General features: G+C 35.0%; 1 protein-coding gene, 1 non-coding gene and 1 pseudogene across 2 annotated transcripts; all 3 read left to right on the top strand.

Moving 5' to 3' along the window:
• Positions 1-10,685: 10,685 nt before the first annotated feature.
• LOC113356756 (vacuolar iron transporter homolog 4-like) lies at positions 10,686-15,006 on the top strand. The gene has a single exon (XM_026599962.1). It carries the CDS (start codon positions 12,728-12,730, stop codon positions 13,589-13,591), a length of 864 nt encoding a protein of 287 aa, XP_026455747.1. The 5' UTR covers positions 10,686-12,727; the 3' UTR covers positions 13,592-15,006.
• Positions 10,817-10,908, top strand: LOC113362497. The gene has a single exon (XR_003365751.1). It is a non-coding gene; the product is annotated as a small nucleolar RNA Z161/Z228 (small nucleolar RNA).
• On the top strand, positions 10,988-11,065 carry LOC113362473 (annotated as a pseudogene).
• Positions 15,007-15,105: the final 99 nt, after the last annotated feature.

A 15,105-nucleotide genomic window follows, 5' to 3' on the forward strand; every position in this document is an offset into this window, starting at 1 on the left:
ACAGACACCAGAAGTTTTGTTAACAAGGAAATCGCAAATGCAGAAAAACTCCGAGACCTAGTCCAGATTTGAACACCATACTGTAATAAGCCGCTACAGACACTAGCCTAGTACAAGTTAACTTTGGACTGGAATGTAGTTGAGCCCTAACTAAGTCTCACACCGATTAAGGTACAGTCGCGTTCCTTATGCCTATGAATCCCAGCAGGACTCTACGCACTTGATTCCCTTAGCTGATCTCACCTACAACTAAGAGTTGCTACGACCTAAAGTCGAAGACTTTATAAACAAATCTGTCTCCCACAGATAAGTCTATTCTGATAGATAAATATGTCTCCTACAGAAATACCTACGAAGTTTTTGTTCCGTCTTTTGATGAATCAAGGTGAACAGGAACCAATTGATAATCCGGTCTTATATTCTCGAAGAACAGCCTAGAAATATCAGTCACCTCACAATAACTTAACTATATGGTAGTAGAAAAAGTTATTATGGAATCACAAAGAATGAGACGAAAAGCTTTGTAATTACTTTTTATATCTTACTTATCGGAGATAAATCTCGAGCCAATCTTAGAGAAGATAGTACTCGATACGATAGAACAAGTAAGATCACAACACGCAACTACAGAGAAAATAGTTGGGTCTGGCTTCAGAATCCCAATGAAGCCTTTAAGTCGTTAACCTATAATGGTTTTAGGAAAAACCTAGGTTAAAGGATAATCGATTCTAGTACGCAACTAGTATCACACAGGAGGTGTGGGGGTTAGGTTTCCCAGTTGATAGAGTTCTGCGTTATATAGTCTTCAAATCGGGGTTTGATAGCTTTGAAACAAAGCAATCAATATTTACCGTTAGATGAAATCATGATTTAAGATTCAAGCTAAATTTTCTTAAAACCAAAGAAATATCTCTCCACCGTTAGATGGTCTTAGCTTGTTACACACAGATGAAATATACCTTCATTTAGATATGAGTAACCGTACCTAAACCTGTATAATTAGTTGGCTCAACAATATTTAACCAAAGATAGCCATATGAACACTTTTCTATTAACCACATTCATCTAACACTTCTTGATCAAATGATAATCAAATGAATCTAAGTGTGTTACTCATAGAGTTATTCAATTGTTAATATTCTCATAGAAGTATACAAGACACAATTGAAACAAAATCGTATTGATTCAAGAGAATCAATTCATGAAGATTAAGCCACGATTTGCAAAGATTGCATTACTTAATTTATATATGTATTTGTTTATGAGTATGAAATCACACTTAACTGATTTTAGAACTTAAACCAACTTAGTTTGCAAACGGGTACACAAACTTAAGTTCCGGACTTTGGTCTTGTCCGACAGTTCGCAAACCGGTATGCATATTGTCGTCCCGGACCTAACTCAGGTAGAACCGTTCGCATACTGGTATGCGTACTTGGTTCCCAAACTTTAACAATTAAAACCGTTCGCATACTGGTATGCAAACTTGGTTTCCGGACCTGAATCATACCACAATAATTTGCATACTGGTATGCAACTGTGCTATATCCAGACAATGGTTAATTGTTCTAAACTCTCATTTAAATCATTGAAACATCCTTAGAAGACGGCAATAGCTGTCTCACACAAACTATTAGCTTATAAGTAATTTTCAAGTGATCGAATGATCAATACGAAACATTCCGAGTCAACATCAAATGACTGTCTCACACAAATCATGTAAGATGTTTCAAGGCAATTTTCACATGATCATCTTTTGACTCATTATTTAGTTTCCAACAAATAAATTGTTTCCAACTAATCTCGTCAAGAATAATAATGAATGTAGCTAAAGCAAAAAGCTTCCAACACATATTTCGAGAAAGATATAAGCGATTTAAACTCAGCTCGAAATATCAAATGTGTATAATGTAAAAGTATATATAGGTATACGACTTAGTCTCAATAGGAGATAGAGTATAATAGACTTCTGAGTGATAGATAGGTTTTAGTCTCCATATACCTTTTGTTGATGAAGTTCCTCCAAGCTCTCCTCAGTAGATCTTCGTCTTCAATTGATGAACGTCATGAAGTCTAAAGCTCAACTACACACTCTATCCTAGTCCGAGACATAACAATAAGTAGACTAGAAATCAAGACTTATAGTTTTGATCACCTAAACTTGACAAACAAGATTGAGATACCAATGCTTGCGTGTTCGACGCGGTGCTCTAACAAACTCCTTAGATCCATCATGTCTTGATTTTCTTGGCTTTTTCAACTCCTTGAACTTTTCGTAATTTCAAGCTGCAATAATTCTGAGTGTGTTCAACTCAGCATCGTTGTTGTTGAAGAACCGATTCCATAGCATTAACAACTTTTGAGAAAAAATATTCTCAATCGTCGTTATACATAAACATAGTACTATTTTTTCCCCAAAGTTCAATTGTATCCCAACTCTGAAGTAATACCACGGTGATATATTCTACCCCTTAATCAATACTTACATCTTTTGCATAATAGGTAATACCTATAGATTATTGATTCACTCCCCCTTGCATAATAATCAGTAAACCATATGTATGTAGTACGAAACTATTAAATAATTTCCCCCCTTTTTGTCAATTAAATTAACAAAGGTACGAAAATCGTGGGATCGTAATGAATACAACCAACACATATGTCAAGTTTTAAGGAAGTTTTGAGATTCCACATTATAACATGGATAAAATACAACTCCTCATATCAACTTTATTTAGATGATATCACATAGTAAGAAAATACTTATCACTCATCTAGGAGATTTAAGATACAAGCATCCCCTTTCAATTCCACAGCCACACTCCCCACAAAGATATAGTGATTAAGCACAAGTTCATTTAAGAACTCTCCCCCATTTGATGTTATTCCCAAGATAACAATATGAGTGACCTTGCTTTATAAAAATAAGAATTTTGTTGGACATTAACAAATCACATGGATTTGTATCAGAAAATCGAGTTAAAATAATCTCAACGCCAGTTACGAAAAAAAAGATAATTTTGATCGATAGGACTCAACATAATAAAATCTTACGGAGTGTGTCAAGCAGTAAAAACACAGAAGTGTGATCACATGTAGATCAATACTGCGAGAAAATTTGCAAAGAGTTTGTTCTGTTTTCCGTTTATAAAAACATGATAGATTTAACTTCTGAGCATATATGAGATATCAGTTCAATTCACGAAAACGTAAAGGAACATATATGATGAGCTAATAATCCACGATGCACCCAAGACACCACAAACACTATTAACTGCGTAAATAAATAAGGTAAGGTTTTAATTTGGTCCTTACCAGTCCATAACACTATGTTAGTAGGTAATTTGGTGGAAAAAAATTTAATCATTAAAGATTGTAGTATGTCTTGACATGTTGAGGTATAACGAAATATTACACCTAGTGGAAATAATTTAGGGTTATTGGTATGAAGAGAAAGTGGATGTTGTTTCTAATCAATTGAGGAGCATGATTGGTGATGGAGGATGAAACCCTTAACCAATATTTTCTTCTCTTAATCATAATCAGTATTTACTTTGTTTTTATTTACATTGGTATAGTTTAAAATTCACAGCTCATTTTGATTACATAAGAAGTTGAAAGTAACAATTACTGTAACTGCATAAAATCCTACAGCCATAAGATATCAATCGAATCCCTTAGATGAAATACAAGATGATACCAACGAACATAAGTGCAATATAAGTAAAACGCTGAAAAGATGAGGGTACCCAAATACGCCACAATCTTTTATTATCAACCTATAAGTCCGATTCCAAGTGTCATCGTCTATGGAAAAAGTCGAGACAATACAACAACTTGATATTCACTTGATAATAGTTACAGTTTGAAACCGATTTACTATAGGATCAATATCAAGTATTAAGGAGTTAACGCACTTGTGCATTTTACTTAATTATAATAATAATTATAATGCGGAAAACAAAGTAAAAGACACAGTAAGATTTTGTTAACGAAGAAACTGTAAATGCAGAAAAACCCCCGGGACCTAGTCCAGTTTTGAATAATCTCAGAATTAAGCCGATATACAAAATCTAATACCAACTTCATATAGCTGAGACCAAGAAGACTACCCCTAGATACTTAGTTCCCTCAGTATCCCTGCGCCTTCTACTTTTAGAGTCACGCACGTGAATAGCAAGTCCTTTGGATTGTATTCCAAACAGCAAAGCAAGAATCTGTTTGGTAACCACTCTAATCAATCTTGCTTAAGATAAAATGAGTCTTTCACAAAGGCTCTTATGTTTAATCTAATAAACTCCTTTTTTTGGTTAAATAAATCTATCCAATGGCTACCGAAATAATCAAGTTTAGATTCGCACTCAATCGATATAGATCTCAAAGAGAAACTACAGAGAGTTGACGATCTCATGCAACTAATCAATCAAGTCTATCAAAGATAAACCGATTCTAGTTGGATCCCGGCCGATCAAGTTTTGTGCACTAAATCCACAAGATACGAAAACTAATAAGAAATCTTATTCGTCTTCAAATCTTATATTGCCTTCAAATACCTGCACAACAACACTTGAATCCTCTTGTGATCAATCACACACAAAACGGAGTCTGTTAACAATGGATTATCACAAGATGTATTTAGATACGAAGATGGTTCTAAAGATCCCGTTGATACTTTGATCTAGTTTGAGTGAATCTTATATCAGAAAAGAAGATTCTCAAGAATAAACAAACTAGGTGCAATCAAAGTTTCAACAACCGTTAGTCAATCAAATCAATAATGAAAAACTAATAACACTGGAATTATCTAGTTTCCCACCAACGGTACTCGTAGAGCTTCTTGATCCCACAGAAGTCGCTAAACGAGCGGTCATAAGAGATTTCACCTAATTAAGATACTTTCCTCTCCTAATAGACGACTCCACCAGAAACAACAAGTAATAAAGTTTGCCTGGCTCTTAGGATAGTTTGCAAGAAATGCAAACTCAAGTATTTATACACCAAGGTTGTTTGGACAACAAGGAAATTCCAAAACCGAAAATATTCTCAAGATATGCATTAAAGTACCTAAATTCAGTTTTCCTATTCCCAATAAATGTTGTCCAATATTTTCGAAAACTCTCATGGAAAAATTGTTATTATTAGTTTAGGACATTAACAAATAATATATTCCAGAGGATATGTTTTAAGTGCTGGTAATTAAAACATATACTATGAAAATCATAATTAAATGCTTTTCACTTTTTTGGACCAGAGATCACCTTGAGTATCGAGGAATATCTTTGAACAATAAATGATAAGAGTTACGTACATTTTCAAATATGTCGGCATCTAGTAGTTTCTTAGCAATCCCTAATTCCAAGATTCACACAAAACTTACAGAGATGTGAATATTGGAAGCTCGGTTTTGCTTCTTGGGATCGGTTGTACCAACCTCACAATGTAAGTTGTGATTGGTGATACCATGTTTCCCAAACCAGGTTGTGACTGGTTACACCTTGCTTCCCAGGGGTATCTTGTGACCGGTTACACCTCACTTCCTGAGTTAGCTTGTGATCGGTCACACCTTGCTTCCAAAGGTAGCTTGTGATCGATTAAACCTAAATTCCAATTCATCTTGTGACCGGTTATACCTTGTGAAAAACCGGGGGTCTAACAACCACACCCAATATTTCGTTTAGTCAATCTGTATGGACTAACTCCAATATATTTCCAAGATAATCAACTAGAAAGTCTGACTCAATCAAGGAAAATACATCCAAGAGTTATATCTCTATTTCTTAAATCAATCTGCAATTGAACTGATAGAAATCTGTGAGCCGGATTAATATGACAAATAACTTGGATGGTACCAAAGACCAATATCCAAGTGTCAATCAATTTATATCGACAACCAAAGGTTGGATTATCTAATTTATTGAACTACGCACAACCTGTGATATTTCAATTATATAATAATATAATGCGGGAAAGAAATAACACAGACACCAGAAATTTTGTTAACGAGGAAACCGCAAATGCAGAAAAATCCCGGGACCTAGTCCAGATTTGAACACCACACTGTATTAAGCCGCTACAGACTCTAGCCTATTACCAACTAACTTCGGACTGGAATGTAGTTGAGCCCTAACCAATCTCACACTGATTAAGGTACAGTCGCGTTCCTTGTGCCTCTTGCCGGATTCTACGCACTTGATTCCCTTATCTGATCTCACCCAAATCTAAGAGTTGCTACGACCCAAAGTCGAAGACTTGATACACAAATCTGTCTCACACAGAAAAGTCTTGCATAGATAAATCTGTCTCCCATAGAAATACCTACGAGTTTTTTGTTCCATCTTTTGATAAATCAAGGTGAACATGGACCAATTGATACACCAGACTTATATTCCCGAAGAACAGCTAGTAATATCAGTCACCTCACAATAAGCTTAATCGTATGGAAGTGAAACAAGATATTGTGGAATCACAAACGATGAGACGAAGATGTTTGTGACTACTTTTTATCTTACCTATCAGAGATTAAATCTCGAGCAAATCTTAGAGAAGATAGTGCTCAATACGATAGAACAAAGTAAGATCAGAACACGCAACTACAGAGAAAATAGTTGGGTCTGGCTTCAGAATCCCAATAAAGTCTTTAAGTCGTTAACCTATAATGGTTTTAGGAAAAAGCTAGGTTAAAGGAGAATCGACTCTAGTCGCAACTAGTATCACACAGGAGGTGTGGGGATTAGGTTTCCCAGTTGCTAGAGTTCTTCCTTATATAGTCTTCAAATCAGGATTTGCAATCAATGCTACCTTGGTAACAAAGCATTCAATATTCACCATTAGATGAAAACCTGATTAGAGTCAAGCTAATATCTTTCAACCATTAGATCGAACTTATCTTGTTATACACAAATGAAATGTGACTTCATTTAGGTATGAGTAACTGTACCCAAACGTGTGCACATAGTTGTCTCAATAATAGTTAACCGAAGTTAGCCATATGAACACTTTCATATCAACCTTGTTCATCTTAATCACAACTAGTTCAAATGACTCAAAGAAACTAATTATGGAGTTGTTCAATTGTTTATATTCTCATAGAAGTATACAAGACACAATTGAAGCAAAATCGATTTTGATTCACTTGAATCAATTCATAAACATTATAGCCATGATTTGCAAAAGATTGCAGTTCCTTAATATATAAATATATTTGTTCATGAACAAACCGATTTTAGAACTTAACCCACTCAAGTATGCAAACGGGTACGCATACTTAGAGTTCCGAACTTGGTATGGGTTGGCCAGTATGCGAACGGGTACTTATACTATCATACGTGACCAAACCCAGTTGATTTCCCCGACTTGAACTTTTCAGCCGGTACGCATACGGGTATGCATACTAAGTTCCCGGACTTCAACTATCAAACCAGTACGCATACGGATATGCATACTATGGTTCCTGGACTTTGAATAACTTGCAACAGTTAGCATACAAGTACGCATATTGTGCTATATCCAATCAATGGTTAATCGTTCTAAACTCCATCTTAATCATTGAAACATTCTTGGAAGACGGGAATAGCTGTCTCACACAAACTATTAGCTTCAAAGCAATTTTCAAGTGATCAATAAATCAATACGAAACATTTTGAGTCTACATCAAACGACTGTCTCACACAAATCATGTAAGATGTTGCCAGGCGATTTTCACATGATCATCTTTTGACTTTCGTCAAGAATAAAAATGAGCTTGGTTAAAGCGAAAGCTTACCGACACATATTTCTAGAAATATGTAAGCGAGTTAAACTCAGCTCGAAATATCAAATGTGTATAATGTAAAGTCTATATAGCGGTACGACTTTTTTCTCAATAGGAGATAAAATAGAAATAGACTCCTGAGTGATAGATGAGTTCAAGTTTCCACATACCTTTTGTTGACGAAGTTCCACAAGCTTCCCTTAGTAGTTCTTCGTCTTCAATCGATAAACGCCGTGAAGTCTAATGCTCAACTACACATTCTATCATAATCCGAGACATAGCTATAAGTAGACTATAAATCAAGACTTATAGTTTTGGAAACCAAACTTGACAACAAGCTTGAGATAGCAATGCTTGCGAGTTCGACCGAGCAGTGCTCTAACACATTGGTTCCCAAAGTAACTCATGGTCGGTTATAACTTGCATTCCAATATAGCTTGTGATCGGTTTGAAACAAGCAAAGCCATCTTCCATTGGTCATCCAAAAGATATTCAAAGAATAAAAAGACCAATCATGATTTCCTTTCGATCATGAAACATGTTCATACATGTACTTACTTTAAACAAATGTTATAAAACATTATTTCCTAGGATGAAATCATTCATATATAATGCACGCATAATCAAATAACTATATACAATAGATTATGTCGATGTCGTAGTTACGAAGTTCCAAAAGATGAGCGTTTATACTTTGTAATATGTTTTCCTTGACACTTACTATTATGAACAAGTCACGTCACTAGAGTATTATATACAATATATACAGCTTCATATGTTATGTTTTCAATATAGCACGACTTGAAAGATACATTAGGAGTGGAAACAGGATCAAGTCGGTATTACTAACCTCAAGTGGAAGGATGATGTCGTCGTTGTAGTCGTGACTTCTTCTCATTTTTCAGGTATTCAAAGTAATACTTGTATGTCTCAACATTCCTAGACTTTCTAGTCTAACCTAAACGAAGTTGACTCTAGTATTTAATCAAGCGACTCTAAATGAGTTTTGATACTAAAATATGACAACCAAACTTGACATATTAACGCTTGGCGAGTTCAACCGAGCTATGCTTTAACAAACACAACAAGTAGATAACACATGAGGGTTTTACGTGGTTCGGTTGTTAATGAAACCTACATCCATAAACTTATAATAATAAAGTGTATGAGGTTACAAATGATATTTTCTGTTATTGAGTATGGTATCTCTCTGTTATTGCTTAATATTACTCTCTCTCCCTCTTGCATAGATAATTGCTAACTACTTTATCCTTCCTTAAAACACAAATGATCTTTATTTATAGCCCAAAGGATGATCTAGAGTTCCACATTTATTGAGTAACACTTTCCACGTCCTCCTCGGTTTGAGTTCGAATATATAGCTCAGCTAACCCAATGTGACCAATTTATGCTTGACAAGTTACCTAGCTATAAAGTTTTCTCATAGCTGACCATACGGTTTCAACATTAAATGTTCTCCAACTCCTTTTTCAATGTGCTCCGTCTATCTTCATCTTGCTCTTACACGAGTCACTTTTCTTTCCTTTGGCGGATTTTTTTAATTGAAGCATACACATGGGTAATATGATTACATGCCTCCTTGTGTACATCTTATCTTACTTTATGCTGTCGGATGCGTCCCGCACATCCCATGGATATTCTTCCCTTTCAACTTCAAAGTTATTCGTCGGAATAATTTTTACTACTACTATATGATTTGTTATTATTAATAGGAAATATCTAGAATAATTTGTTGTAATTACAAACATATAATTTGTTGTAATTTTTTTTTGTCAATCAACAATTTCAATTTATTCATATCAAAATCGTGATTACATGATTGCTTACAGTAATAATAAAAACACCAAAATAAAAGAAAATCAAAACCCTAATACAAATAAAGATATCAATTACAAGTAAATCGCGAAGAGAAAGAGCCGTGAACCGCAACGATATCCAATTTTTGTATATGTAATAGGGACGAATGATGATATAATCTAGAATCGATTCCGACCATTTAATCTGATTTTCTTTTTCTTCAATAAGAGATGCTCCTAAAAGAAATGAGTAATTTGTCCATAATCTTGTAGATCCAAACATACCTGGATGCCCGAAATCCGAATAAGTATTCAAAGCAATACCGTGTTGAAACATCGATGTTTTTGAATCGATAATAGCAAGCCACGAACTAGCGATTAAGCTTTGAATAAATCGCCCTCAAAGCGAAGAGAAAATCGGCCCAAATGGCGAAGAAAATTCGCTCCAAATAGCGAAGAAATATGTCGAAAGACATAAAAAACTAATAGAAAAATTAGTTTTATTCAAAATCTACCTACTAAAACTTAAAAAGAGAAGAACTTTTGCTCAGATCTGGTCCAAAAAGGACCAAATCTGAGCAAAATGTTAATGGAGGCTAGATTTTTTTTTCTCAGAGAGAAGAGTAAAGGAGAAGAAAGAGAAAGGTAAAGAGAAAAAATAGTATTGATGGATTATTCTTTTTGAACCCGTATATGCTCGACTCTCGGCCTTCAGTTACATTAGGTGTCATTGCATCTTTTATTTTTTTTTGGCAATTATATCGACCAAATCCGATTGGATTCGACTCATCGGTGCATAATGTGACACACTAACACCAAATGAAGTGTTGTTGACCAACAACTCTAGGTTTGCCCGAAAAAATACCGGGATAAATCCCGTGACTCACAAAACAGCGGATCCACTTTTTCCTTTACCTAGATGCTAGCATCGTTGCCCCTTATCCGTCGGATCCCCTCACGGGATTTTCCACAGTTATATTGGGCGTGAACGTAGCACCAGTGGTTGTTGACGGGCTCAAATGAATTGGTGGGTATCTCGGCAGTGCTCGGCAAAACCCTAAATAAAGGTTAAACTCGTCAAATGGAGTGAACCCTAGAGAGCCAGTCCATTCCACTATTAAAGCCAAATAACAGAGAAACCCTAAACCATTCTTCAGAAATATCCTTAATCGTTCTCTCTTAGTTTCATCGTTTTTCTTTGTATGTATTGCTTATCGATTTTTGCTTGTAGTTGTTATTGCCTGTCCAAATTCCAGGTGATGAAAATTGGATTTAAAACTCACGACGGTCATCAGAGACTTTGTGTCGTTGTTGATTCGAAATCTATTTTTTCTGATGGTGTTTCTCTCTATTAGCCGATTTAGTTTTCAGTTTGTTTTATTTTTTGATTTCATTATTGAATCACTTATGAATCGAGATTGAGGCGTGGTGATGAAAAAAGTTAAATTCTTTCCGACTAAATATATGAATGGATCAAATAACCTCCTACTCATTCTGAACACTGTATATCTCGATCATTAAGATTCGTTTCTTTTTATTGTTTTTCGAGTTGCGATTCTATGAAAAATTTAGGAGTTAGGGTTATATTAATTTTTAGTTTTTGATCAATGATTTACGATTTCGACACGATGAGGAGATTAATTAATGTTGAATCAGATCGACAGATCTTTGAAACTTTACTTTCAATAAGTCCTTTTCATTCTGAGTGTCAATATTTCGAAAGTAAATCCTTTTTCCCCCCTCTGGTTTCTAGTATGTAATTCTTTTTCATAAATTTAATTGTTTGGACAAAATAATCTGATTTTTGATTGTGGCATCTGCATTGAGAAATAATGTCACTAAAAAAACATAGGCAACAATTGAGAATCCAAAACAAAGTATTGTTGTTTCTCCTTTGTGGCTGAATTTACCATCTTTGTTTAGTATCGTAGCGAATGATTACCACTTAACTAATGCTTTGAGTTTGTTCAATGAAGTCCCAGGAAATTTAAGTCAGAGGTTAAGGGGTTAAGTTTATGATTTTGACACAAATCTTATTTTCAAGCATAAAGTCCTTTTGCAATAATTAAGATTACGAGTTGTATGCAACTGAATTATACTATTTTCAAAATTCTCTCTTAAGTCAATTTTGAATGCATTGGTGTAGTTTAGTGAAATAGTTGAGCTTCAACAATAATTAGAAGAACTTTTCCGATTCTACGAATGCGGTGCTAAATTTTATTTTTCTGAAGTAGAATTATTTTATTTAGATGATATAAGGTTATTTTTCTGAAGTAGAATTATTTTATTTAGATGATATAAGGTTTACTCCCACGAGGATATGAAACTTATTTCTAATTAGGATTAAATTTATATTTTAATCACAAATTATACAATTCTTTATACAATTCTTTTATTTTTGTTATGTCTTAATTCCTGGCCAGTGGTCAGTCGGGTCTCTTGATCAGATATTTTCAGTTTTGACAATCAAAGTATTTGAAACTGAGATCTGGTTATATCCATTAAAAATTTGAAAGCTATCACCAGCAACCGGGGTAAAAATTTGAAAGCTATCACCAGCAACCGGAGAATTCAAACACACAGATAGACTTATATCTGAAGTTAAGTTGCACACTTCAAACTTTGTTTGTAGTATATATATTTGAAAGCTATCACCAGCAAAATCACCAATGCCTGTGGGTAAGGAATAATTATTGTAACTCCTATGGTTATATCGGCTCTGTCATGAGGAATATAGATTTGTCTTCCTTACCGTGTTTACGATTCTGTTTTATAGCATAGCGCCATTGTGTAACGAAAGAACAACATTACAAAACTAGTAACATGCGGAAAATGTAATGAGGAAAATCCAAGAAATATAAATTTGTTTGGAAAAAAAAAACTTCCCAGACTTTTTTTATCTGAAGGACAAATGAAAAAACAGCAAGAGAAGAAACATATAAAAGATCAACATATTAATACTAATCCTATCATATTAGTAGTTTAAAGCTACTAATGGGACATGTAAACATAGAGCTCTACGTCAAATCTTTGTATTCTATCAGATGGTTCTCAGATTCCTAAGATTCTCAGTTGACAGGGTTTAAACTCTGTTGCCAAAAAACCCCATATCAAACTCCCATCTTCCACAAAAAAATTTTCCCCAAACTTTCAAACTGTAATGGCTTCTGATACCCAAGGTACAAGTAATGAAAAGAAGATTCTAGTGGTCGATGATGATAATGGACAAAAATCAACCAATCATGTTCAACGAGGACAGTGGCTTCGAGCTGCAATTCTTGGTGCAAATGATGGATTACTGTCCACCACTTCACTCATGCTCGGAATTGGTGCGGTAAAGGAGGATCGATTGTCCGTAATTCTCTCTGGACTTGCTGGTGCTGTTGCAGGAGCTTGCAGTATGGCTGTTGGGGAATTTGTATCTGTTTCAACTCAAAGAGATATTGAAGAAATGGGTAGAACTCTGAATTTTCAAACTAAGTTATCAAATCAGGATCAAGAATCACATGAGAATGTTAGTCGTACTAATTTGGATGTTTCACCTAATATAATTCTTGGTGGAAGAAAGAGTGTAATCACTGGACTCAATGAAATGGCTGCACTTTCACCATTGACTTTGACATATGGGAGGAGCTTACAATCTTTCTCACCAGGAAAATCTCTGTTGACTAGGGTAATTTCAGAGGATGGCATTGTAAAATTGAAGAAAAATGATGAGATCATTGTGGCACTACCACATCCAGCACTAGCTGCCTCAGCATCAGCTTTGGCTTTCTTATTTGGTTCATTTTTTCCACTGGCAACAGCTTTGCTAATTAAGGAGGCCAAAGCGAGAACTATTTTGATTCCTATTGTTACATCAATAGCTCTAGCACTATTTGGGGGGATAGGGGCTCGTCTTGGTGGGTCGTCAGTCAGCATTTCTGCTTTCAGAGTTGTTCTTGGAGGGTGGATAGCCATGGGTATAAGTTATGGAATACTAAAACCTTTCCATGTTGAAGATCAAGAAACAGATTCAACTTAGCACTGCTATGGGCAAGAGTGCTGGATTCAATCATGCTTGTGTTCTAGATCATACTATAGGGAATGAAAAACTTTGATCTTACCTCACAAAGTTTATAGTCCTTGCTTAGGACAACCTCTGTTTCTGCAAAAAGTGATAGAAAACTTTTGCAGAAACGGAGGGAGAATACATTTAGTGTCGGAACTGAACCGTCATCTTATCATGTACTATAAGTATCGTCCTAGCGTTTAACCAGCATTATGTAATCTGCTACTTTCGAACTAGTTCTAAATTTACACCTTGGTTATGATAATGTTCTTAGTGTGTACAAGTATTAGGGGAAGTTATTTTTTATGATCTGCCAATATTAGGAGCCTCTTGTAGAGATTATCAGACAAAAATGTATTCCCTAAACAAGAAGAAAGTAACTATTGTTTCTTCCGATTACATTATACTTCTCGAAAGGAAGAAGCACACTCGAAGAAGCCAGAGCAAGATCAAGTCTCCCAAACTAAGCTGAAGAAGCAGAGGCAATAGCTACATTGGAAGCAGCAAAGTGGGCAGTGGACAATGGCAACAACAACAGAATACAATGGCAATGTATAACTGTGCTTCATGAAGCTAAGACAATGCCATAACTAATTACAGTTTTTTGGCCCTTAAGTTTACTCCGAGAGAAGCAAGACAACAGACTCCTTAGCTAAGGAAACAAAAACTTATAATAGAAATGAAACCTGGAGCTCTAACTCTTCCTATTGTATTAGACTAAACCTTTTAGTAGATAGATCCAACATTAGGCTAAATGTGTCCAACTATCCAGTATAAGATTACTCTACTAATCTTTTCCTATCAAACCTTTCTGGCCAGTTTGGCTACTCTTTTGATATATTTGTCATTCATATAAAAAACTTATAATAGAAATGAAACCTGGAGCTCTAACTCTTCCTATTGTATTAGACTAAACCTTTTAGTAGATAGATCCAACATTAGGCTAAATGTGTCCAACTATCCAGTATAAGATTACTCTACTAATCTTTTCCTATAAAAAACTGCACAATTGTTTGGAATTAGATCCAAACTTAGTCGGCACCCACCATGGCAGCAGTACTAGTTTTAAAGGTGTCATTGGTGTTGTTCTATGCCGGAAGTGAAGCAAGTGTCAACAATATAATTAGACTGAAAGGAATAACATGCCTACAGGAGTGACTAATGAGCTCAGTTTTCTATTTTGAAACCAACCCAAATCACAGATACTAACAACACAAGTTCAGAACTCCTATAATGTAAAAGGGAAAGAACTACTCCCTCCGTACCTATTATATAGGCAGAATTTTGATTTTTCTTTGTACCATAGGCGGAGTCCTATTTTCAAGATGAATTTTCTCACAAATACCCTTATTTGTTGTACATAAAAGATTGTGTTAGTAATAAGACAAAGGGTAAAACAAGAAAAAACATGAAAAATGATGAATTCAAGGTAATATATGTGGTATATGTGGTACGGAGGGAGTATTATCTAAAGAAATCAATCATGC

The sequence above is a fragment of the Papaver somniferum genome, chromosome 3 (assembly GCF_003573695.1).
Source record: "Papaver somniferum cultivar HN1 chromosome 3, ASM357369v1, whole genome shotgun sequence".
NCBI lineage: Eukaryota > Viridiplantae > Streptophyta > Magnoliopsida > Ranunculales > Papaveraceae > Papaver > Papaver somniferum.